Source organism: Pogoniulus pusillus, chromosome 2 (genome assembly GCF_015220805.1).
Source record: "Pogoniulus pusillus isolate bPogPus1 chromosome 2, bPogPus1.pri, whole genome shotgun sequence".
NCBI lineage: Eukaryota > Metazoa > Chordata > Aves > Piciformes > Lybiidae > Pogoniulus > Pogoniulus pusillus.
The window spans coordinates 12,779,502-12,804,531 of record NC_087265.1 but is presented as its reverse complement, the minus strand read 5'-3'; the positions used below and the strand labels follow the sequence as shown (position 1 = coordinate 12,804,531).

The window sequence follows — 25,030 nt, the reverse complement described above, 5'->3', positions numbered from 1 at the left end:
CCAACAACCTGATTGTCACTCTGCTCTGTGCTTGTCATTGCTGCAGCTGGTAAGTAACAACAGGAGCTCTTTCTCAAAAATTGCTTTCCAGGCTCTCTTAGATTATAAATGTAACTTCTATATAACCTCCTGTAGAAGCATCAGAAGGGAAGGTTATCCCATTAAGAACAAGCACATCTCTATGAGACATCACATTCATTGAAGTTCACTGGTTAAAAAAATTAATGCTAGACCCAGACAAGCACAAGCCATTAACTACAATTAGTTTATTGAAAATCACTGTATCATAATTCAAATATAGACTGTACTGTAGAGAGTGTAAGAAGTCATCAGAAAGGCACTGTTGGACAATGAGAGGCTTAAAGATCCCTTCCAAGTGCCTGCCAGCCCTCCCCCCTTCCTAGTATACTGTATTAGTATTACTCTACCTTTAAGACTAAGTAAATACCATCAGCTACTCCAAGTGTAAAGCAGCAGCCTCTTTAGGTACTCTACAAAACTGCCAGAAGTTGCTTAAATGTAAACAGGCTTTAAGAAAAGTCTTCATAAAGCTATTTATTGTATCGGTTATTGAATTTCTTGTGTTTCTGCCCTCCACAGACTTCTAAGATGTGTGATCTTGGCTGCAATCAAAATGCTTATTTAGTGAAAGTGATAAGGTATTCTGGGTAAGCTTGAACGTCATGAAATATGATGAACATGGATGGCTTGTACACATTATCAGTTGAACTATCAAACAGATCTACAGAGTTATTAGGGTCTTTTGCCGCTGGAGTAATCGATCCTTTTACCCCCTGAGAATATTCTCCAACAAGGACTCGAGCCAAGTACATGTACTTCTTCCCACCGGCATCTGGTTTGGAGTAGGTGTCATGGGCAGAGTAGCTGGCATCAACAGCAAAGTACGTTCCGTTTCCGAAGTTTGCAGCTGGAGTCAGAAAAAGAAACGTCTGTGAGCGTTTCATTCGCAGCGATCACTCGTCTGCGATCTTTAGAGCCTGTGAGGCTCCTGGCAATTTTGCTTTTAATTTGCAATAGGGAAATGATCAGTGCTGGGCACCATCCTCTTTAACATCTTCATAGACGATCTGGATGAGGGCATGGAGTCAGTCATCAGCAAGTTTGTAGATGACACTAAGCTGGGGGCAGATGTGACCGAGTTGGAGGGCAGAAGGGCTCTGCAGCAGGACCTTGACCGCCTGCACAGATGGGCAGAGTCCAATGGGATGAGGTTCAATAGCTCCAAGTGCAGGGTGCTGCACTTTGGCCACAACAACCCCATGCAGAGATACAGGCTGGGGTCAGAGTGGCTGGAGAGCAGCCAGACAGAGAGGGATCTGGGGGTGCTGATTGATACACGCCTGAACATGAGCCATTAGTGTGCCCAGGTGGCCAAGAGAGCCAATGGCATCCTGGCCTGCATCAGGAATGGTGTGGTCAGCAGGAGCAGGGAGGTCATTTTGCCCCTGTACTCTGCACTGGTTAGACCACACCTTGAGTACTGTGTTCAGTTCTGGGCCCCCCAGTTTAGAAGGGACATCGAGATGCTTGAGCATGTCCAGAGAAGGGCAACGAGGCTGGTGAGAGGCCTCGAGCACAGCCCTACGAGGAGAGGCTGAAGGAGCTGGGATTGTTCAGCCTGGAGAAGAGGAGGCTCAGGGGAGACCTTATTGCTGTCTACAACTACCTGAGGGGTGGTTGTGGCCAGCAGGAGGTTGCTCTCTTCTCTCAGGTGGCCAGAACAAGAGGACACAGCCTCAGGCTGCACCAGGGTAAATTTAGGCTCGAGGTGAGGAGAAAGTTCTTCACTGAGAGAGTCATTGGACACTGGAATGGGCTGCCCGGGGAGGTGGTGGAGTCGCCGTCCCTGGGGCTGTTCAAGGCAAGGTTGGATGTGGCATTTGGTGCCATGGTCTAGCCTTGAGCTCTGTGGTAAAGGGTTGGACTTGATGATCTGTGAGGTCTCTTCCAACCCTTATGATACTGTGATACTGTGAATAATTACGATGAATACAGGGCAGGTCTATACAGATGGTAGGACAAATCAGTCCTGGTCCTACCCAGGAAAACAAGAGTTGTTTTGAAATTCACATTACCATGCATGCCAGCATAGCTCCGGTTAAATCCCTTGTCGTTAATGAAGACTATCGACTCCCAGCTTGTCCCATGAAACAGATGCCTCTCGTTAATTCTGTTGCCATTCTTTTTATCCATTTCACACTTTTTTATTTGGTAGACCTTCCATAAATATTGGTTCTGTATTCTTTCAATCTGCAATGTTTGAAGGTAAGACAGAAAGAAAGCAAGAAAGGGGGTTGCTGTCGCAAAAACCATTTGTGTATCAACAATCCGATCTGCCTCCAAGATTACCCTCCCAACTCCAATGCAGCTATACCAGATTATAAAGTAAGATCGTTGCATCACTCCAAACTTTGACATGAGAGACAGCAGACCCCAGGACAAAACATGACAGAAACACTTCATGGGAAACAACATCAGACAGCTTTACAAGTTTCTGGGGCATAGATAACAGCTACCTGCAATGCACATAGGGCTTAAGTGAGCAAATGCTGTGCTCTACTATAGCAAAAACAGTTTAAAGAAAGAGCACTCTCCCCTGCTGCTGAAGAAGCAACTGCTTAAGAGTTGCAGTTTGAGGTGACTGGAACAACATTAAAATGATGCTCATTAAAGTTAGTAGAAACTATAAAGGCTTGTCCAACTTCAGGAATCCCTGTGGAATTTATTTTCCTGTTGTTATTAGTATTCTTCATTACTCTGATAGAAAGTATTTATGCCTAGAAATTCTGAAATGCTTTTACCTTTACAATTTGGAATGTTGGACAGGTCTCCATAAACCTTGCCCGCACATCTCTATATTCTTCTGTTGATGGTTTTAGTTCCACTATTTTGAGTCGCTGGCTCTGCATATCATCCCATGTTTCAGGGAGCACTGTTGACTCTTGATCTGCAGAAGAAACATAATCGATTGTATTTACCTAAATGCCCTGCTTAAAATGAAACATGCCCTGAAGCAAACCCTTCTAGAAGCCCGAGCATCTTATCACTGGTGCCTGCTCCTCTTTGTCGGCCAAAAGGATGCAATGGGTCTTTTACCAGAGCATTAGGGTGGTGGTGTTTCTAGTTTGCCACTGCACAGTCAATTAATGCCTCAGTTGTTAGTTCCTAGACAAATCTGTTCTTCTTAGCTGAAGAGGAATCCTTTTCCACACCATTTATCAGTAGCCTTCCCTGTAAATCAAGTTTTCAAGGACACAGAGCAAATACAGATGCACTGGTAGTTAATTCTTGCCAGTTAAGAGACAAGGAGCAAAGTATCTGAACAAGGAAGATTTTAAAAGTTCAAGAATACTCTCCATCTGACAAAGCAGAGATCTTTTTCTTCCCTTCTCTTGTTCCATGCAAAGCACAGTGTCTAGCTGCATTTTCTAAGAGTAACATTGACCGATACAAGTGCTACAGGAATCCAGCATTAAGGATCCCTCGATGAGAAGAGACATTTTTTGCTCAGAGAATAAAAACATGAAAAAGATGAAAATATGTGCAGGAGTGCCTCAGAGTGGCTCCAAGGAATGTTTATCAATATGGTGATTGGTGAGGTGTAAATATATATGACATTACTTAGGCACCCAGAGCTGCACCACTACTTAAATCTGTCCACTTTCATTTTCAAGAGTTGAAGGGACAAAACCCACCTTGTTCCCACTACAGTATAAAACGTGCCTCTAAAACTGAGTCACAGTGGGACAAATCCAAAGAATACACATGGGAGTATTGATTGATGAGACAACCACCATGAGCCAGCAGCGCACTCAGGCAGCCCAGAAGGCAAATTGTATCCTGGACTACATCAAGAGGTGTGGCCAGCAGTGCAAGAGAGGTGATTCTGTCCCTTTACACCGCTGGGAGATCTCACCTCGAATACTGCATCCAGTTCCAGTGTCCCCATCATCAAAGGACATAGTGCTGTTGGAGCGAGTCCAGAGGAGGACCATGAAGATGATGCAAGGGCTGGAAGACCTCTGCTATAAGGATAAGCTGAGGGGAGCTGGGGTTGTGCAACCTAGAGAAGACCTGGGGGGATGGTACACTATAGTTGCCTTCCAGTACCCGAAGAGATCCTACAGGAAGGCTGGAGAGTGACTTATTTGTGCCATTCCTTACTTTTACAGGGCTGGATACAATCTAGTTTTAACATAGTGTTGAGTTGGCCTCACTTAGGCCATGCAGGAGCTGGAAAGACACGAGCTTATACCAATATGGTACATAGGAGGTCAATCTGTTTATTGAAGCTAAGTGTGATGCTTGTATCGTGGAGTTCGGTACAGGGGCCTTTACCCCTGATAGGCTTACGTAGGCAGAATATGGGCTGTCCACACACACAGAGGCAGACCTGACCAAGTACCCCCTTAGTCCCCCTTTGCGCAGCTAGCCACAACATTTGCTTGTTCTCAGGGCTAACCAGCCTGCCCCCTCTTCAAGGCCCCCTCGCACGGATCAGCTACAGATAACAGCTAACTTCTCAGCTTCTCTACTAGCCTCCCCAAGGCCACTTTTCTGCAGCTGTGCCTCCTTATCAGCTCTCAGGCTATTCAATTCTGCTCAACCCCAGCAACATAGGAATGTTAGCCTGTCAAGATGCTTTTGCTTACCTTCAGATTTATCAACACGTGTAATGGATATAACATTTTCTTTTTCATCCAGAGCACACTTCATTTTTGTATTCACTATGTATGTTTTCCCATCAATGATGACTGCAACAGCTTTCTGCTGTTGTTGGAAAGCATCTTCCAAGCGCTTATTTGTGAGAACGTCGAAGCGCACATAGGAATCATCTTTTAGGTATTTCCATTCTATTACGTTCTGTAGAAGTTTGGCACTTTTCTCTTCCTGTTCAGCAGCTTTTACCATCTGGATCATTTCTTTAATATTTGAATAAGCTATCCAGACAGCCTTCTCAATACCTGAAATTCGAATAACAGTCCTATCCACATCAATAGCAACTTTTAACTCCTCTTGTATCTTATGCAGCTCCTCACTCTGCGCTTCACCAAAATGAAGGATAGACTCATCTGTGATTTCTATTTCAAACTGTTCCTTTAAAATTGCCTCTTTCAACCATTTCTCGGCTTCTTCCACTTGATTTTTGTTTTCACCACAGATCTGCACCACAGCCGGCTCGATTTTATTCTTCAGAACTATTTTAGCTCTTTTCTTCTGGGATTTTTTTTTTTCCTTTGGGGAGAAGTTTTTCTCCTTCTCAGAGCCCCAGAATGCTACAGTGAGATATACAAATGTTGTCATTAATATTAGCCTTTATCAGCTGGTGCTAAACAAGATTGATCTATAACCTGTATATAACCGAGATCTACTTACATGTAAGCTTGGAAAAGAATGCTTTGGCTGTTTTGACAAAACCTTCTCTTTTCTGCATGCTTTTATGGAATACACTCATCAGATGTGGCTGAAAGATGACAACTTTAATGGTTGTCAGTGATGGAGCAGAGTTATTTCTTGCAAAGTCAGCTACTGCATCTATCATGTTGTCTGCTACTTCAGCTGGGTCACGGCCTGCCTCACCTGAAAGAAGTTACAAACATTTTGCCTCTAAGAAGCATTAATAACAGTTGCAAATGGTTAAAAGATCTTTAAAAGAACAGTTATGAACATACCCACAATTACCTGGATCATAAACAGCTCAGAAATAGCTTTGGGTTGGCAACTAGGAATGGTTTGTATTTATGAGGAAAAGAAGGTTTGAACAAAGGAAAAAAAAAGGATTTTCCTTTTGTTGACGTGGTGATCAATCAGGTTATGATGCAGATGATGTGGCTGGGTTACTACAGGCCTGACGCTCAATGGTTCAGTAGCCAACTCTGCTCAAAAAGCAAGTCTGGCTTTTACAACTCTATTTTCAAGTGAGAGGTTCCTGCATGCACAGGGCCCAGTTCTTGGTTCTCTGATTACAGAGATTTCTATGGGACTGACTGAAAATAACAGAAGATAAAGAACAATTTAGCCTTTTTGACAGGTTTGCATTCCAGCCATATTAGCTCTGCTTACGGAGCTGCTAGCCAGAGCTGTACCACCAACTGATTTCAGCAACTTCAGCATGAAGAAGCAGCTCCATGAACATTTTCTGATGAGCTGCCTGCACTTACCGAGCTGCTGTAACAAATACAGACATACCTTTGAACCCACCCATCAGAAAGAAAGAATGGCTTCAAAACACCCATACTCTCTGTACTAGCTGACTACAAGGGGTAAAGCTTTCTAGGTCTCCATAAGCTTCTAATAACAGATCTAAAGTCTTTGGTTTCTGAATGTATTTTTCACCAAAGAAAAAGGTCTCCAGATAAATCAAATTCATCACTTGAACCCTGCGATCAGCATTGAATCCGTTTCAGAGGCAGACAGACCTGTTCCAATTGCTGGGAAGGTGACAGAGGTGTACTGCTGTAATTCACACTCCTCAAGCACTCTGGAGACTAGATTCTTGATATCATTTTGGGCAACAAAATGAATTATTTTTTTGCATGGCAAGTTTCCTGCTTGGGTGATGATAAAGCTCTTGTTAGACTGTGAGGCTGAAATGCAAGCAGAAGAATATAATCAACAATCACCCACAATATAGATGTTCAATAATCCTCATTAGGAAATATGAAATCATGACAAGTATGCAGCAGGTTAAGCTTTGAGTCTCTTTCCACAAACTCTGAAACTCTATTTTCACTTTCAAGGCTCTGGGATTCATTTTATGTTTGTAAAATATTTGCCTCCTTTGGCATATACATTTTGTGTGCACCTGTGTCAGGTTTGCACTGCAGGCTTGGAGAACTTCATGCAAGGTAGTCTGCCTTCATGCACATACAAACATGCCATCTACCCTCAGACTGCCTAGCCTGAATTACCCTCTTGGTCTGCACAACAGAAGTTTACCTTTTACCTCCTCCACGAAGTTCTTTTCCTTTGGTAGATTTTCCCACTTCTCTTACTCTGTGGGATTTTAAACCACATGCTTGTCCATCTTTACTCCCCATTCATGATATTTGCTGTTCACTAGCTGAATCTGATCTACAAATAAATGCTCCTTCTAAGACAGCAACCCACCTTCACCAATTTCCCTCTGTCACACAGAGGATGTGATAGTGAGCTGCTAGTTATGCCAACAGCTAACATTTTCTCACTCAAGAATGACAAAGGGACCTGCAGGTAGATAGTTGTTTCCAGTGAGCTATGGCTTCTCTATTAACATCTGTCAACAGCATCTCTTGCTCATCCTTTGTTAAGCACAGAATCAATTCGGTTTTGTCTTGAAGAGCTTTATCAAACTTTGTCCTAGTTTCAGCTGGGATAATCTTCCTAGTAGCTGGAGCAGTGTTCTGTTTTGGATTCAGTATGACAATAACATTGACAACACACTGATGTTTTAGTTGTTGCTAAGGAGCACTTATCCTCAGTTAAGCATTTCTTAGTTGCCCAGATTTTGCTAGTGTGCAGGCATACAAAAAGTTGGGCCAGAAGACAGGACTCGAACTAGCCAAAGGGGTATGTAAACCAGGGAGAGTTTGTCAGGGCAGATCACTGCTTGGGCACCGGTCAGTGAGCGGGGAGCAATTGCACTGTGCATCATTTGTCTTTCCTGGGGTTTATTTCTCTTTTTGTTATATTCATTTTCAGAACAATTATTATTACATGTTTAGTTATTAAATTGTTCTTATCTGAATACACAAGTTGTACTTGTGTTTTTTTTCCTCCAGTTCTGCTCCCCATCCCATTTGGGGAAGTGATTGTGCAGCTGCACAGTGCTTAGTTTCTGGCTGAGACTAAAATTAGAGGATACAAGGATGAACAGATGCAACTCTTTACAAATGCCCCCTCTTCTTGAAGACTTTTCTTTTTCTTCCTAATAAATGCTGTACAAACATCCCAGTAACCTACTAAGAACTAGTTAATGTAACACAGCAGATATAATACACATGGATGTACAGTAAGCACTGAGAAAGTATTCCAACATATTCCCTGCCATGCATGAACACCTTCAGAAAAGAGGTCAGAAGTCTGTACCATACCTTGAGCACATTCACCTTCAACTGCTTTTCCAGCACCATTCAGAATTGCTTTAGAAACACCTTAGATAAGAAGAGGCATATGAATTTACTGTTAGTCTTGTTAATGCTGTCAAAATCCTATCTGAGGCATAATTGCGTGCCAGTATCTCAAATCTCAGCCCTGGCAAGAGTAAGGGTATAGTTACAAAGCACTCTTGCCTGTATTTTAGGTGTATGCTTTTCAATCCAAAGTGATGTCTGAAGTACCTAAGTTTCACTGAGGTTAGAGATCTCCTTTTGGTCTAAGAGATGCTCTTGAGACCAAGAAATGATCTGGGCAACCTGAACTAGTTGAGAATACCCCTTCTAACTGCAGAGGGGCTTGGACTAGATGACCTTTGGAGGTCCCTTTCAACCCAAACCACTCTATGATTCTATATTATTATTAAAAAATAGATCAGTTTTGCTTTCTGTAACAGTCTTAAACATGCCATCCTGTAACAGATTTACAACAACATTTCAGACACTTCCTAATTGTACCCTAAGAAGGAAAACAGAAACTACACTGTGAAAAAAAAATAGGTTTGAAGCAATGGGAGGAAGGGGAAAAAAAAAGAAGAAATCAATCAAGCAGCTTCAAACTCTTTATCCAGCCCTTCCAACCACATGTATTGTTTTCACACATAAATACCAAGTAAAATACCTATTTTGAGGCTGAAAGTTTTGTTTGTTATGTTTACAATGACATCTGCCTCTTCCTTGGTAATATCGCCTTCTGCCACCTGGAACATGACCGAGCCAATTGTCATTTCATGTGCTTTCTGTGCTGGGCCTGAAGAAGTATCAGAGAAAGCTGCAGGAAAGAAACACAGACACTGAACAGAAGGGAGAAACGAGCTAAGTGATAAGGAACTTGTTCATGGGTACAATGCCTACAGAAATTAGTCTGGCTCCAGACTCGGACTGCAAAGAGGATTGCCTGCAACATCAACTGAAAATCAGTCCTTCCCACAGAAGGGGTCTCTCATCAACCTTTGCCTATTCCCATAACTGCTATTCATGCTGAAACAGCACCACAAAAAAAATGTTTTCCTGCATGCCTGGTATACAACGTTTTGCTATATAAAACCTTTATGAAACTCCAAAGGTATGAGAGGAGCACACCTTCAAAGTTTCAGTCCTTTGTTCTTGTCTCATAGTTTTCAGGCAGGCTCTCCACTGTGTGTCAGGAACGTTTTACCCAGGCATTATCCAGAAAAAACTGCCAAGTTTTCGACATGTAACTCATGTCCTACACTCTGCAGTTCCATTAGGCTGGATAGCACCAAAAGTATTTCAGTTTGGTTTTGCTATTCATCTGAACAGACCAAGGAGTCCTGCAAAGAGGCCACTTGAAGGTAAATAAGCAGGAACTCATCTGCCTTCCCAAGCCACAGGAAGATACTGACCTGTTTGTGATTTAATCAAGACCTTCATCAAAAAAAGAAAAAGGCTTATTTGTGCCCTTGGCACGACAGCTTCTGCTGTCCCGATTTGTGAGGGCACTATGTAGGTAATGCATCACAGATGCATTTTTTTCCTCTTAAAACCCCAAATAGTGTTTTGGGTATTACAGACACTCAGCCTGAAAATATTGTATGCTGCCTTTACAGCAGCTATTTTGACTCTTACTTGAACTTTGGGCATGAGATGCTCACTAAACAAGTGTCTAAACATTCACAATTAATGCATTGTCTGGAGTATTTTCAACAACAAAAAAAAGTCAGCAGGCACACAATTCTGTGAAACAAGCTTACCTGTGCCTTGGAAAGCCTTCTTTGGAGAAGTCTCTTCCTCCTCAACATCTACATTATTTTCACACCTCTTCTGAATCTCAGCTGAAAATTCCTAGAGAAGGAAATCTTTAGATTATGCAGTAGAAATAAAGGATTGAAAGGTAAAGTTAAAAAACCATTGAGGAAGAGCTTAATACAAACTACTTCACACCACCTGCTGTAACACTGGCGGCAAGTCTTGACACACTGCAGTTCTCAGAGAGCAAGTCAGGCAGTGCAAACAACAGAGAGAATTGATAAACAACCAAGCCAAAGTCCCACTCACCATTCCAGTGAACACATTAACAGATGGCATCCTTGCACTCTTGAGGGGCTACTTTCCACTCTAACTGAAGTCTGGCAGCTAGTGCCACCCTTCGCTATTCACAACAGTTTGGGCTTTACCTGTTTGGCCTTCAACTTTGGCTTTTCAAAATGCATTAGCTGCTGCACAAAACTGCAGTAGTCAACAGATGCAGAAACATTTATTTGGACACCAATCCACAGTGCAAGAGATTCATGTGTGTGAAATCAGTAACTTGAGTATGGATGCAGACAATTTGTGCTAACGTGGTACTGAAGAAAGGGAGATGTGGAATATTGGTACATTTCTCCTCAAAAAGTTTACCAGCACAACAGTTCTTCCTAAAAAGACTCCACGGCTGAAAGTACTCCTATTTTCCAAGAGTGAAGGCGTCTATGAGGGAGCTGCAGCAAATTTATCTGTAGGCAAGTCTTAGACATTGAAAAATTAGGTGAGTTTATGAGGTAAAGAGTAATTACACTTTTGTCTGCATTGCTGCCAGGGAACAGAAAAAGGACAGGAAAGGTGCACAGCAGGTGGCCACGAGGTGTAGAACCAAGAATCATAGAATCAACTAGGTTGGAAGAGACCTCCAAGATCATCCAGTCCAACCTAGCACCCGGCCCTATCCAGTCAACTAGACCATGGCACCGAGTGCCTCATCCAGTCTTTTCTTGAAGACAGAGTGCTTTCAGCTCAGAAGAGACTAGAAGACTTCTTTAGTATAAAAACAAACACCCTGTGGGTTCTTTGGAGGTCAGCATGCAGCCAAGTATCACGAGATAGACTGTCCTGGTTTAAGCTGAGATAGAGCTAATTTCTCTTCTCAGCAGCCAGAACAGTGCCGTGTTTTGGCTTCAGCTTAGGGGAACTGAGATGAATGCTGATAAAACACTGATAGTTTCAGCTGTTGCTGGGAGATCAAAAGCTTTTCAGCTCCCCTTGTTTTGCTAGCATGAGGGTGTACAAGAAGCTGGGGGCAACCATGGCCACGACAGTTGACCCAAACTATCCAAAGGGATATTCCATACCACAGAACATCACGGTCAGTATATAAACTGGGGGGAGCTGCCTAGGGGCTGGGCTGGGATTGTCACTGCTCAGGCCTCAGTCAGTGGGTGGTGAGCAATTACATCATACATTGTCCTTTTTGTGCATTTTATTTCACTTGTTGTTGTATTCCTTTTCATTACTGTCATCATCCTATTTCAGTATGGTTGTTATTGTTACATTTTAGTTATAACAGTGTTCTTATCTTGACACAAGATTTTTACTTTCCCCCTATGCCTTGATTGTCCTCTGCATCCTACTGGGAGCAAGGAGGAGTGGTTGAGCGGCTCATGGTGCTTGGTTGCTGTCTAGGGCTGTTATGGCACACACCCAAATAAACTAACATAGAAGAGACAGAAAAACATGGTAGCTCACCTCGATACTATCTGTGTCTTCTGGATACAACATAAAATTAACTTCCTCAAGAGACTGCATTCCATTTTTACTACTGAATTCAAGCACCTTGTCAAACAGTAATTCAGCAACAAGAGGCTTTGGGTATCCTAAATTTCCTGTCCCAATTGCTGGGAAAGTAATTGACTTTAAAGATAGTTCCTCAGCAATCTCCAGGCATTCTGTGATGACGTTGCCCAAGACCTGTAAAGCATAATTGTGGTTTTCAGTTATTGACAGTAGCTTCTTTTCCAGTATGTGAATGTGATATTTTTCTCTTTCAGCTGTCTTTTGGTATTAAAACACAGTAATTGCATACACCACAAGGAGCATATTAATCAGCAACACATCAGCCACACATTCAAAAACCAACAAGCCAGACTCTTTCATCTCCTGTCATACATTCCAAAGGGAAAGTGGTACTAAACCCATTAAAAACCCAGGCAAATTAGAATTCAAACACTTAAAATCTCTTATACCTTTAAAGATGGGTGTTTCTTGGACCACGCAGGTACAACAGCATGAAGAACAACAGTGCAATCTAAATTATAACCTTCTGTTTTCAACACGGATCCTTCCACAAGTGCTTTCTTTTGGCCTTCTTCCTTTAAGCCTTTCTGAAGCATTGGCCCTGCCTTGCGTAGCAAAGCTTTAGCAAGTGGCCCTTTATCAAGCTGGAGGTCTTGGGGAACACTGATGACAACAACGTCCGTCTGAAAGAGACGCAAGCAAAAGCTCCAGCTTTTAGGTATCACATTTACATTTGCACGGATAAAAGGCATGCTGCCTGCTGACTTACAAAGTGAATTCTTGAGACAGGAACCTAGGAGTGAACAAAACTCTTGAGTAAACCTGAAGCTACGCTCCGTTCTAATATCATGAGCTTGCCTAAAGCAACACAGAAGCTGAATTAATCAACCTGATGGGAGGAAGTTAAAATTCTGCGTTCCTGACCTATTTGTTCTACCTCCACCTGCAAAACATCTATGGAAGGTCATTCTCCAAGACAAGCTCACAGTCCAAAAATCTGTCTTCAATGAGATAAGCAGGACCTCCCACACATGGCTGGTCTAGAGATGAAAGAGAAGCTGAAGACAAACAAGATTGAAAGAAAGCCAAGAACTGAGAAAAGCAGTAACTTAGAAGGGACAGAAATACAAAAGACTTTGAACATTGTGTCAAGCACTACTCAGCTCCTCAGAAAGGATCTCCATACACATATTCTGCTCTGGGCAACTAAAAGATCTGCATGCACAAACTGTGGGATGAATCCATGCCTGAGAGGATTTGCTGGCCACTCCAGAAACAATTGCTTCCACTATCAGTGATCCCAGTAAAATTGCTATCAACCCAGTAACAGCAATTCGATACCAGAAGCAAATGGAAATCAACTAACAAAGCTGTTTTCCACAGGACATACAGAAGAAACTGTATATTTCAGGCCAGCTTTCACCAATAGCATAATGAATAACAGTTTCCCAGATCAATATCCTGCAGGTGCAGGGAGCATCAGAGTGGCTGAAGGCCCATGGTTCAGATGTGCACATCTGTGCGGCATCAGGACCACAGTGGACCTGCAAGCAGCCCACTCATTCTCCCACAGGAGGGTACTTACACCAACCAACACTGGCACTCTCTTTTGCATTTGCACTAGCACCAAACTCTCCCAGTTAGGGTTTTTGTGAAGGTTAGTTCTACACGCATCAAGGTAGGGTCAGGGAGATTCAGAGTCCAGAACCATTCTTGCTGACCTCAGCTGCTTCTGAGAAGAGAAAGGCAACATGGCTGGTGAGGGAGCTGGAGCACAAGCTCTCCGAGGAGAGGCTAAGGGAGCTGGGGTTGTTTAGCCTGGAGGAGGCTCAGAAGAGACCTTATTGCTCTCTATAGCTACCTGAAGGGAGGCTGTAGCCGGGTGGGGGTTGATCTCTTTGCCAGGGCAACCAGTGACAGAACAAGATGACACAGCCTCAAGCTGTGCCAGGGCAGGTTTAGCCTGGATGCTAGGAAGAAGTTCTTCACAGAGAGAGTGATTGGCATTGGAATGGGCTGCCTGGGGATGTGGTGGAATCACTATCTCTGGATGTGTTTAAGGGAGACTGGATGAGGCACTTGGTGCCGTGGTTTAGTTAATCAGATGATGTTAGGTGATAGGTAGGACTTGATGATCTCACAGGTCTTTCCAACCTGGTTAATTCTGTGATAAACCATAATATACCATGCCCCACAGAGATCCACGTGCCTCTATCAGTAGATGACAAACGCAGTGCTGCACAGCCACCTGTATCCATCATGTAAGGCAGTCATCTAATTGCAATTCTCATCACCAGCAGTGGTACCAATTTCAGCGCTGTATCAAACCCATTACATTGCTAACTGCAGATGATGGTCTAAGGGTGGTCTTTGTGTGTGTGTGCTCATTTGTTGTTTCTTTCATAAAAACAAACAAACAAGAAACCCAAACAAAGAAAATGAAACCAACTTACTATTTTAAAAGGTGATAAAAGACTTACTTTAGCATCTTCGATGCTTCCTTTTTCCAGCGTAATGTGAAGGCCTTCCTCAGTTGTTACCAAGGCGAACTTCTCACCTTTGGGAGAAATTTTGCTCTTCTTAGGCTGCTGCTCTGACTTGTAGGAAGATGAACTATCTGAAAACACTTCTCTCAGTGCCTTTATGAAAGCCTCAATGTTATTCTGTACAATATCCACAAGATGAATCTCCTTCAAGCTGCTCTCCCCCATAGATTCTTCCAAGGTCTCCCTGATGGAGGACACAATTGAATACGTACACAGTTCTAGAGGGAAGCCAAAAATCCCTCCACTTACAGTAGGAAGGGCTATGGAATGATGATTAAGTGTTTCAGCTAGCTGTAAGCTTTTCTTCACTGCCTTCTTCAACAAGAACACACACTTATCTGGTTCATTCTGCCTCCACCTGGGCCCCACAGCATGGATGACATTCTTGCAGGGGAGTTTCCCAGCACCTGTGACAACTGCAAACCCAGGGTGAAAAATTCCTTTCTTTCTCACCAGCTCATCACACTCCTGCTGCAGTTCTGGACCAGCTGCCTTTAACAGTGCAGCAGCCAGGCCTCCAACATGTTTTAAGTCTTCATTAGCTGCATTTACCACAACATCAGCAGGATGAGTGCACAAGTCAGCTTTATAAACCACTATTGCAGTTTTACCTACGGTCACCCGCATATAGGACTTGCCTATGTTACTATGTTCCTGTTTTCCTTCCAGATGTTCCTCTGGTTCCTCTTCCAGCCTGACTAGACACTTAAAGTTCTGATTTACACTGGCAGCAAAAAAGTCTTCTCGCTCTTTGAAGCATGACTTGGCTCCTGGCTTTTCAATTACCACACGCTTATGATGCAGGCCAGACAGAATTTCCTCAACTAAGGCAACTCCCTTCAGCACTTCTCTTCTTGGCCCACTCAAGGATATAACTCTGCATTTCTTCTCTGTGGTGAAGCTAACTTTCACACCTTTATTCTTTAAGTCACCCCAAACACTGCTCTTCTCTTTCTCAGCAAACATAATGACCACCATGGGCTTCCCTCCAATGACCTCTATTACTTCTGTGTTTTCATCTATAAAGTTAAAAAGCTCCTCAAAGGCTTCTGCTACGGCTTGAGAACAGCCAGCAATGATGACCTGACTCTCTGCCTCAGTGACTGTTACATCTCCATTAGAACAGTTTTGCTCAACAAGCATCTTCCATTCCTCTCTCTGGAGTACAGATCTATTCTCCAAAGCAATGTTTTTGTAGTCCAGTTCCTTCTTTATTATTTCTTCTGCTTTGGAAAGATCTTCAGGAGTACTCCCTTTCAGGAGGATAGCTTCTTTGCTAAGCTCATAAAAGGCACTAACTTGTTTTGACATCAGCAGGCTCTGTGACAGGGTTTCATTATCAATATGTGCTAAAAACTGCAAAAGATTGGGGTGGATATTAACCGTTTTCTTTGCCATTTTGCGTATATTGTCCAGCATTTCCCCTTTCACTTTGTAAACTTCCTCAGGCAGTCCACACAGGTTAACTATCTTCTGCAAACGATCAAAACTTATCTGCAGGGCTGGGAACTCCGTACGGATTTTGTCTTCAAAACCAGCACTCTGTAAAATTGCATAGTCCCCTGGACCCATTTCCACTATTTCTTCAGTGCTTTGCTTTTCTCTTTCAATTTTTCTGGTGGTTTTTTCTATCAGAATCTTCAGTTCTTTTTCAACATTCTTCACAACTTCTTTTTCACCCACTAGAATAAGTAACTCACTGGAAAGACATGGGATTATCATAAGTTCGTTGTGGGTAAAGCTGCTTTTAATGTCACACCACACCTCTGCACTGACTTCACATTTAACTGCTTCATACTTCGATAGGGTTTGTGAAAACACTGTGGTAACATTTTCCTTCCATGTCTTGACCAACTGAGATACTAATCTCCTCCGCTCAGACAAAGCGTCTGAAGGATGCAAAGTAACTTTTGGCTCTGCACAGTGGGGTTCAGGCCACGTTACCACACAATTACACTTTGCCATTTCACAGCTAATGGCCTCAGTCAGCCTGTTGTTGCTCTGCAAGTAACACCAGATATATGAATCCAGAAGCACCGTAACCGGATCTGGCATCTTTATTTGTGGCCCTTCTTTTCCATATAGAGCTGTTCCCAGTGAGGTGTAGTAAGGGTAGACAGAGATTGGTGATTTGCAGAGTGAATGCTGCTTTGCCAAGATATTGGTTACATCTGAAACAAACAAAATCCCAAACAATTAGTGCTAGCACTTAAACTTGAAGGTCTTCCAGGTTATTTTCTGTTTAATTTTGTTTTCTGCATAATGTTTGTATGCCTAAGAATAGTTTTACATTAACTTTCCTTCCCTTTCCAGATAGAACTCAAAGCTGTTTAAGAGTTCCTGCTTTTAAATGCCAAAAAACTGTTTGAGAGGGACAGTTAAGAACCAACACTGTCTACCTCCAAAAGGAGGTATGCACAGCACTGTCTCGGCCCCCACTTGTATTATCTGCTGTATGTGAAGTGCACAACTCAGTAGCTCTTTGGGCGATTACTCAGCAGTATCAAATCAAAGCTCCTCCATGTGCCCTCAAGAGAGTGTTTATTTCCTTCAACTTCCCCCTTCACTGCAATGCCTCCAGCTTCCCCTTTTTTCTCCATGTTCCACTGATGCTTAACGTTTCTGTTGCTAACTGGATAAGCTGCAGTCCCTGGTTTGCAGGCAAGAAGCTGTCCAAGATACTGTCTTCTGACAAGCCAGACAGCACACACTGCCACAGGGCAGATGGGTGGCAGAAGTTGTGGGGGGGAGTCTCCTGCATTATGTGGGGCAGTAATTTCTTTAGTGAGCTTTGTCTGTAACCTAAACTCTGTAAGGATCAAGGCCTGAGTGAAATAAACTGTGTATAAAAAGGAAAAAATTCCTACCCAGATCATCCAAAACTTAAGCTTGCACTCCAGTTAGCAGAGACCTGCTGACAAAGCAACAGATGTGCTTTCTCATCAGGGCAAAGTAGTCTGTTTCTCTAGAAAATCTGCATTTTGATCTTAAAGTGAAAGGACTTCCAAGAAAAATGGACTTCATGTTTCTGCATTACCTTTATGGTCATTGAACGTAATGACAGCTGCATCTTCATCAGGCAGCTGCTGAACACGCACCACCTGGGCACCTCCATTCTTCTTATTTTCAAAGTAGACAGTTATATAGTCAGTGGGTGTGTCAGGTGGTATATTTTCAACCCTAACACAATTTGTTAGCTCAAGGCACCATGCAGTAATATTTTGCTGCTTTGCTCTATGGTTTTGATTAAGATTTTCAGCAAATTCTGCTGCAACTAGAAAGAGAAGGGAAAAGAAAAAGAAAAACACCAAGGTCAAATTAGTAGCTCACTTCTTTACTGCAGTGTTAGCAAACCATCACTGTGTGCATCGACCAAAGCACTGAATTACAAAGCATCTATCAACTCAGAGGTTCATAGAAAACTACTTGTTCCTGCCCAGGGAGGTGGTGGAGGCACCGTCCCTGGAGGTGTTGAAGAAAAGCCTGGATGAGGCACCTGTTGCCATGGTCTAGTTGACTGGATAGGGCTGGGTGCTAGGTTGGACTGGATGATCTTGGAGGTCTCTTCCAACCTGGTTGATTCTATGATCTGTCACCTAGTATTCACCAGATAGCTGATCAGAATTACTGACTGCAGCTACCGTAACCAAAATTTGTCACTTGTTTTCCTACTTTGGCTTATACATAACTAATCAAATATAAGTCAACAGCTTTAATTTGGACTCTTGTTTTATAATAAAGAAATTCTATTTTTGGCTGTTTTTCCACCCTGTTATCATCACAGTAAAAGAAACCAAAGTCACTTTTACATCTACCAGGTAAACACACAATTAAGTTTTAAAGGATCTACTTACATGCTAAAAATTTCAGGACTGGATTATGAGATGAGAGGCAAATAATTTCTGACTTCTGAAGCAGAAAACCCTATGCTTTCTCTGAGACTAGAAACTCCTTTAGATTAGTTACACTACTGACTTACAACTCCAAGATTTCTCAGTAGCTTCATTCTTACATGTTAACAGTAACACAACTATTCCCACAAAGCAGATTCTAAGTGGCACATAACTTGTTTTAGCCACATTCTACCTTCTAAACACAGTTACAACTTTTCCAAACAAAATTCTCTCTTCTTTCCTGCCTCGCCTCCCCACCCAGAATCACCTTGTCCCCAAAAGCACTCAAGCACAGCAACACTTAAAGAATCCTGGAACCAGCGCACTGCTGTCATTTCAATTGAGTTCTCCTGGTAATGCAGTGCTGTTATCTCTACAGCATCAACTATGGCACTGGTTCTGTTTCTCAAACTGGTTTTATCATACCACTGACTGTTGCCCGTGTCTTGGGATGACAGAATCATAGAATCAACCAGGTTGGAAGAGACCTCCAAGATCATCCAGTCCAACCTATCGCCCAGCGCTATCCAGTCAACTAGACCATGGCACTAAGTGCCTCATCCAGGCTTTTCTTCAACACCTCCAGGGATGGTGACTCCACCACCCTCCTGGGCAGCCCATTCCAATGCCAATCACTCTCTCTGTGAAGAACTTTCTCCTAACATCCAGCCTATACCTACCCCAGCACAACTTGAGACCTCGAGACTGTGTCACAACACAGTCACAACACTGGCCACAACAACCACATGCAGATACAAGCTGGGGTCAGAGTGGCTGGACAGCAGCCAGACAGAGAGGGATCTGGGGGTGCTGATCGATACCCGCCTGAACATGAGCCAGCAGTGGCCAAGACAGCCAGTGGCATCCTGGCCTGCATCAGGAATGGTGTGGTCAGCAGGAGCAGGGAGGTCATTCTGCCCCTGTACTCTGCACTGGTTAGACCACACCTTGAGTACTGTGTTCAGTTCTGGGCCCCCCAGTTTAGGAGGGACATTGAGATGCTTGAGCGTGTCCAGAGAAGGGCGACGAGGCTGGGGAGAGGCCTTGAGCACAGCCCTACGAGGAGAGGCTGAGGGAGCTGGGATTGTTTAGCCTGGAGAAGAGGAGGCTCAGCGGTGACCTTATTGCTGTCTACAACTACCTGAGGGGTGGTTGTGGCCAGGAGGAGGTTGCTCTCTTCTCTCAGGTGGCCAGCACCAGAACAAGAGGACACAGCCTCAAGCTACGCCAGGGGAGATTTAGGCTTGAGGTGAGGAGAAAGTTCTTCACTGAGAGAGTCATTGGCTACTGGAATGGGCTGCCCGGGGAGGTGGTGGAGACGCCATCCCTGGAGCTGTTCAAGGCAGGATTGGACGTGGCACTTGGTGCCATGGTCTAGCCTTGAGCTCTGTGGTAAAGGGTTGGACTTGATGATCTGTGAGGTCTCTCCCAACCTTGGTGATACTGTGATACTGTCTCCTTGTCCTGTTGCTGGTTGCCTGGCAGAAGAGACCAACCCCCACCTGGCTACAGCCTCCCTTCAGGTACTTGTATTTGTTTTTGAATACCAGCCATAAGGGAACTGGGAAGTCTCCAACCTCTCATTGGTGAGAAGTAGGAGAAGGCAAATTTCTGTCACCTGGAAAATACCTTTGTCATCAATCACTAATCAGGCAGAAGAGAAACTGTATGGTATCAATCACACTAAGACACAGTGGACACAGCAGCTTAACAACTGGTTGATTACGCAGCATCAGGCAAAGCATACAATACTGATTCCATGATTCACAAAAAACAGCTGCCACTCTGCTTAAGTACAGCTGGACTTGCCTCAGCATCCCAAGGTCCACCTAGCCCCGTGACAGTAGCCACGGCTACCTAGAGAACAGCTCTAAGAAGATGCTGCTTCCCTAAACCTCTCCCAGCCTCTAATCTGTTACAGTAGAGCTCAGCTGTTACTGAGCCTGATGTAGTCTACTTAACAACCTTAAAAAGATCTGTTCCATGTACTTTTTTTTTCCTCAAATTCATACAAACTCAATTGGACATGTAACACTTTTGGCAAGGAAAACCTTCATCATCAATCTGTCCTAAGACTAAGTATATCCTTTTGCTGCTTGTACAAAGTTATAGTTTGTTTTTCATCCTACCTGCTCTGTTTGCTATCTGAACCATAGCTAGCCCTCTTACACTGGCCTCAATACCTTGCAGATAAAAAGGATGTCATTAACTTTAGTAAATAATCATTTAGATGAGGTTTATTCTAATGCCTCATCTAAATGATTTATCAGAACAAACCTCAAATATACAACAGAAAGCCTTAAGTTCCTGCTTAGTCTCACACACACACAAGTTGCCAATAAGAAAGGTTTACAACTCTAACTCTTTCTTACCAATGTTTCCAGTGAAAGTAACTACAGCAGCATGTAATTCAGGTATCATTTCCACACTGAAGTCACCATCATCCTCTGACAAGCCACTGATGTTCTCTACCAGCATAATTAACATGCACTCTTTCACGGTCTCCTGCACGTTTTCGAGCACAACTGTGGTGGAAAGCTGGGGTTCTTGAGACTCCTCCACTTCAAATGGCTTGACGAACAGAACAATTTTGTTCACGGAGTGATGCTTCCTTTGCAAAACTTCTTGGGCATCTAGCTCCACATGAAAACAAAGAAGTGATCCTCCCTTCCCCTCCCACCACAGCAGAGCAACACATTAAACTACACTCTACCTTAAAAATCTGGCCAGATGTTTTTTTCTCTCATATGACAACTAAAACTACACCAGAAGTTAGGCTTGTTATAAAAACCACTCTATTACCTAGACGTGCCCAGTCTTCCTAAAGGAAAAAAACCCTATTTTTTCATATAAATGCTACCTCCTTTCTACCACCCTGAAGTGCAAGAAACTGCTCTTCAAATGCAATACCTATAAATCAGAAATAAAGGAGTTTCCATCCTGCTGATCTTATGCATTTAAAAAACACTCAAGTATAGCTAATAGCTAAATATTTCACTATTTCTCCTGCATAAACCCCTTCCTCTTTTTGCATACATCCTTCACACACTAACAAGTAGGACTTTAGTGTAAAGGAAAATATTAGAAGAAAAAAACAAGTTCAGTTTAATTTTCTGTGTACTCAGCTGTCTGTTATACACACATATACACACATATATATATGTACTTCCTCATTTCCTCCCAACCTCCAAAACCTTGGCAACTGAAATCAATATGAAATAATATATGAATTACAAAACAGTATATCCCCATTATCTGCAGTTATGTTTTATCCAGTCTCCCAAACCAGAATTAAAGCTTACTTATTCTGCAGTACTCTTTACATCACTTTTTCTGCATTACTCTTCGAGCCATGATCAGGCATTTGGGACATGTCTAGAGAACCAATTTTCCCCCCGTGTTTTCACAAACCCACATCTGCATCAGAGAGACAGGCACAGTCCTTTTATATCCTGTCACCCTTTGGGATTAATAGACCATTTCTGCAGAAGCAATGCCCATACAGATCCAGCACCAGCCAAGGCCTATATTCAGAAGGGAGCTTTAGTAATACCACACCCATTAGATATGATCATACCTTTCTCATCCTGAAAAGTAATGATAATTTGCTGATCCTTTTTGACATAGGACTCAATGACCCCTCCACCCGACTTCTTTTTATTTTCAAAGTACATTTCCACAAAGTAATCTTCTATTTCCTCCCCAAAGGCAGTAGTTACTATGATAGATTTCCCAGAGGTTGCTTCTTCTGCTTCAGATTTGTCACTTGGTTCTGAAATGAAAGATCACATCCTAATGCTTGGGTACTTAGGTGAAAGTTAAGAAAAACATCTGAGCTTTTTATCTTCCAAGCTCTCATTACCTCATTTTGTTCAGATCACAGAAAAGAGCAGAAGAAGAGCAGGCAAATAAACACTAAATCATGTGGTTGCTTCTTTTCCACAACAACTTTTCAATTCCAAAGAAGCTGAGCATATCATGACCATGAGTTGTCTATCAACAGGTGAGGAGAAAAAACTTCCATTCACCATCAGGCAAGGACAGCAGAAGTAATGGCTGTGGAAGCTTTGTGAATCCAGGTAACTATTACTCTTCTGCCTGTGCACCTTCTCCATTTACAGCTCCAGCCACTGCTGTGGGTCACCATGGGTCCACACATCGGCTGCTACAGGAGCTCTGGCATACACAGCTATTGATGTTCTATCACAGATTGCACCAGCAGCGCTGGTGACAGCTAGGAAGGTCCAGGTAGGATAGTCTTACTCTGAACAATAGTCACCATCCATGGCATAGTCTTCCTAAGGAACAGAATTGTCTGAGGCAGACAGCAAAGCAGGGAGTTTCCTCAAGGGACTCATACAAAGACCAAAAAGCTCAATCCATTTCTTTATTTTAGCCTGAGATGATGATTTCTACACTACATTATAGACAAAAGACCACAAGCAAGTGCAGAGAACACTCCTCTGGAGGGAAGTGCCTTTAGAAATAGAAGCATTTATCGTGATGATAAAGAAAAGAATTCAGCTCAGTGGAAATGAAGACTTGCTAATAAAGAGCAACTGTGAGTACAGCTTTTTTTCCTAAGGTCACAGATGTTCTCGCTACAAACAGTAGATAGGGAAGAACCTTACTTCTTTGATACGGAAGAGCAGGAGCCCAAATCAGGCAATCTTCAGATGTGTGAAGGATGAAAAAACAGTTATGAAATCCCAGCAAACTATGCAAACTCCTTACTTAAATTCAACTGAAGGACACAATGTAAGACCCCTTAAAGATCACCAGAGACACCTTGCATACCACCAGAGATAGGCACTGCATATGCATATCTGCAAATATGTTGATTCATTCCAGGAAATAATATGAATATTCATGGATACTCCAGGAAATAATTTTCTTAAGAAATAGAAAGTGACTCTACAGTCCTCTTGGTGTGCAAGATCTGAGACACAAGTCTCACAGCACAGCTAAATTCAAAAGAGGTAACTGACATCTGCCAGGCTGCTGCTGCTGCAGCCTGCACCACCTCTCTTACCTGTGCACCACCCTCACCTGCACAAGTGAGTAATGTGTATGCAGAAATAAGCATGCCAGGTATGAGTGCCAGCCTCCGGCCCGCGGGGAGAATACATTCGATGCCAGCTGGAACCACAAAAAACCACTTCCTTGGGAAGTTCGGCTTTTACACATGGCCTGGAGTTTCCTTAAGGGCGGTGCTTTATGAACTAATTTAATGTTGCGGGTCAGAAAACGAGGGAGTGCGGTGGGAAATCTGCCCAGCGCCAGCCTGGCCAGGGGCTAGCGGAGCAGCCGGCTGGGACACCGGCCCTGCCACCCCCCTGCAGGCCAGCCCCGCTCAGCACTGGGCAGGGCTGAGCTGAGGGGGGCATTCCTTTACGCAGACCCTTACCTGGCGCCTCGGCCCCACCATCCGGTCCGAACTCCTGGAAACAGAGAGATCAGCGATTACCCGCGGCCCAAGCTCGCCCACCCCTCCCCGGCACGGCACGGCGCCGCCCGCCTCACCTGCACGGGGTCGCCGTCCGCAGGCAGCTCGGTGACGAGCAGTGACAGTCGCTTTCTGGGTCCCCAGTCGAGCTCATGGACCCGCTGTTTTAGCACCCGCTGCCTCACTGCCAACGCGACAGGCACCGGTAAGGGAGGACGGCAGCGGCCGCCATCCTCTCCCCTCCCCGCAATTCTAGCAGCAGCCATTAGTGCCCCCTCCCCGTCCCAAGCGCTCACCGTCGGGCTGGGCGAAGCAGACCAGGAGATGCCCGGTCCCGGTTGCGGCCTGCAACTCGCACTCGCCGCCACCCGAACGCTTCTGGCTCTGGAAGTAGCAGAGAAGCTTCTTCTTCAGGGCGAGCGGAGGCTCGGCAGCACCCCAGTCACCGCGCACCAGCAGCGGGAAGGAGCCCGGGCGCTGCCCCGCCATGGCGGCCTCTACCTCTCCCCGCACCGGGCCGCTTTCGGTTTCCTTTCTTCGAAGAAACTCTGCGGCGCCGGGCCCCGCCCCGGGGACGACGGGCAGGGTACCGCCTCCACAGGCCTCGGACAGTGCCCCGGGGCACGTAAAACAAATCGCGAAGGAAAGTTGCCCTTTTCCATCATTCTGCCCCAGAACTACTGCTATAACTAACTACTCAAGATCGCACTCAAGAGTACTTCCCTCAAACCCACGTGTCGCCAGGCTCAGACTTTCTCGACCGAGTGCTCAGGACCTGACCTCATGGTTTCCAGCTACTTCTTGATGCGTATTTTACTAACGTGCTCAAAGGTGAAAATAAAATAGCAGATATGTGAAACCATCTCCCTCTAACTTTACTGCAAGTCCGACGAGGATATGGTTAATAATCAAGCATCACTGAACATCATAAGCAGGGGTGCATGTCTTCTAAATAGGTGTACTTGACCTTTGTTTTGTGGATCACTTACTTGCTTAACAGGCCAGCTGAATGCTCCCCTCCCTTGCTATAACCCAAAGTATCTGACTTTGATTACAAATCAGGTCTTAAACTGTGATTAGAAAGTAAAGGTCCGGATACCTGACTACAGAATAAAGGCTCTGAAGCATTCAGTGACAGTTAATACGTCTCTGCTGTAAAACTCACAGGTAAAATGGGAGCTGGTAAACTGTCAGATGAGCCTGACTAGGTGAAGTGGCTTAGTGGAAGAGAAAGTGAAACGGGAGAGCTAAAGTGGTGGGGGTTGGGTGGTGTTGGTCTTCACAACTTGTTTCAGTGTGCAGAAAAGCTCGAACTGGAATGGTATCTTCCTTCACAGAAAAGGGAATAGAGGTGAGATAGTGTGAAATATGAAAACAAACGTGGTAAAACTAAACCACAGCAGGAAAGTCATACCAAACCACACAGAAACCAGTGCCCAATACTATGAAATCTGAAATTCTGGGTGCTGTACTTGTGTGCCT

The 25,030-nt window shown here is 43.9% G+C and overlaps 1 protein-coding gene across 1 annotated transcript; it reads right to left on the bottom strand.

Moving 5' to 3' along the window:
- Positions 1-251: 251 nt before the first annotated feature.
- Positions 252-24,079, bottom strand: PARP14 (poly(ADP-ribose) polymerase family member 14). Its single transcript, XM_064156611.1, has 18 exons — positions 23,845-24,079; positions 23,626-23,732; positions 23,510-23,543; positions 21,680-21,874; positions 20,475-20,735; positions 17,247-17,483; positions 14,144-16,380; positions 12,113-12,346; positions 11,616-11,837; positions 9,869-9,959; positions 8,776-8,925; positions 8,094-8,153; positions 6,441-6,608; positions 5,398-5,601; positions 4,674-5,297; positions 2,823-2,968; positions 2,097-2,271; positions 252-928 (listed from the first exon to the last, which is right to left on the bottom strand). The coding sequence occupies exons 1-18, from the start codon at positions 24,035-24,037 to the stop codon at positions 639-641; spliced, it is 5,628 nt and encodes a 1,875-aa protein (XP_064012681.1). The 5' UTR covers positions 24,038-24,079; the 3' UTR covers positions 252-638.
- Between the last annotated feature and the right edge of the window lie 951 nt (positions 24,080-25,030).

Bases quoted from the DNA above. Each gene is read 5' to 3' on its own strand.
- PARP14 (XM_064156611.1), bottom strand. From the start codon at position 24,037: ATGGCGGGGCAGCGCCCGGGCTCCTTCCCGCTGCTGGTGCGCGGTGAC. The intron at 12,347-14,143 runs GTAAGTCTTTTA...CGTCTCTTTCAG, and splicing joins GAAGCATCGAAGATGCTAAA to ACGGACGTTGTTGTCATCAG. The intron at 2,969-4,673 runs GTAAGCAAAAGC...TTTCTTCTGCAG, and splicing joins ACGTGTTGATAAATCTGAAG to ATCAAGAGTCAACAGTGCTC.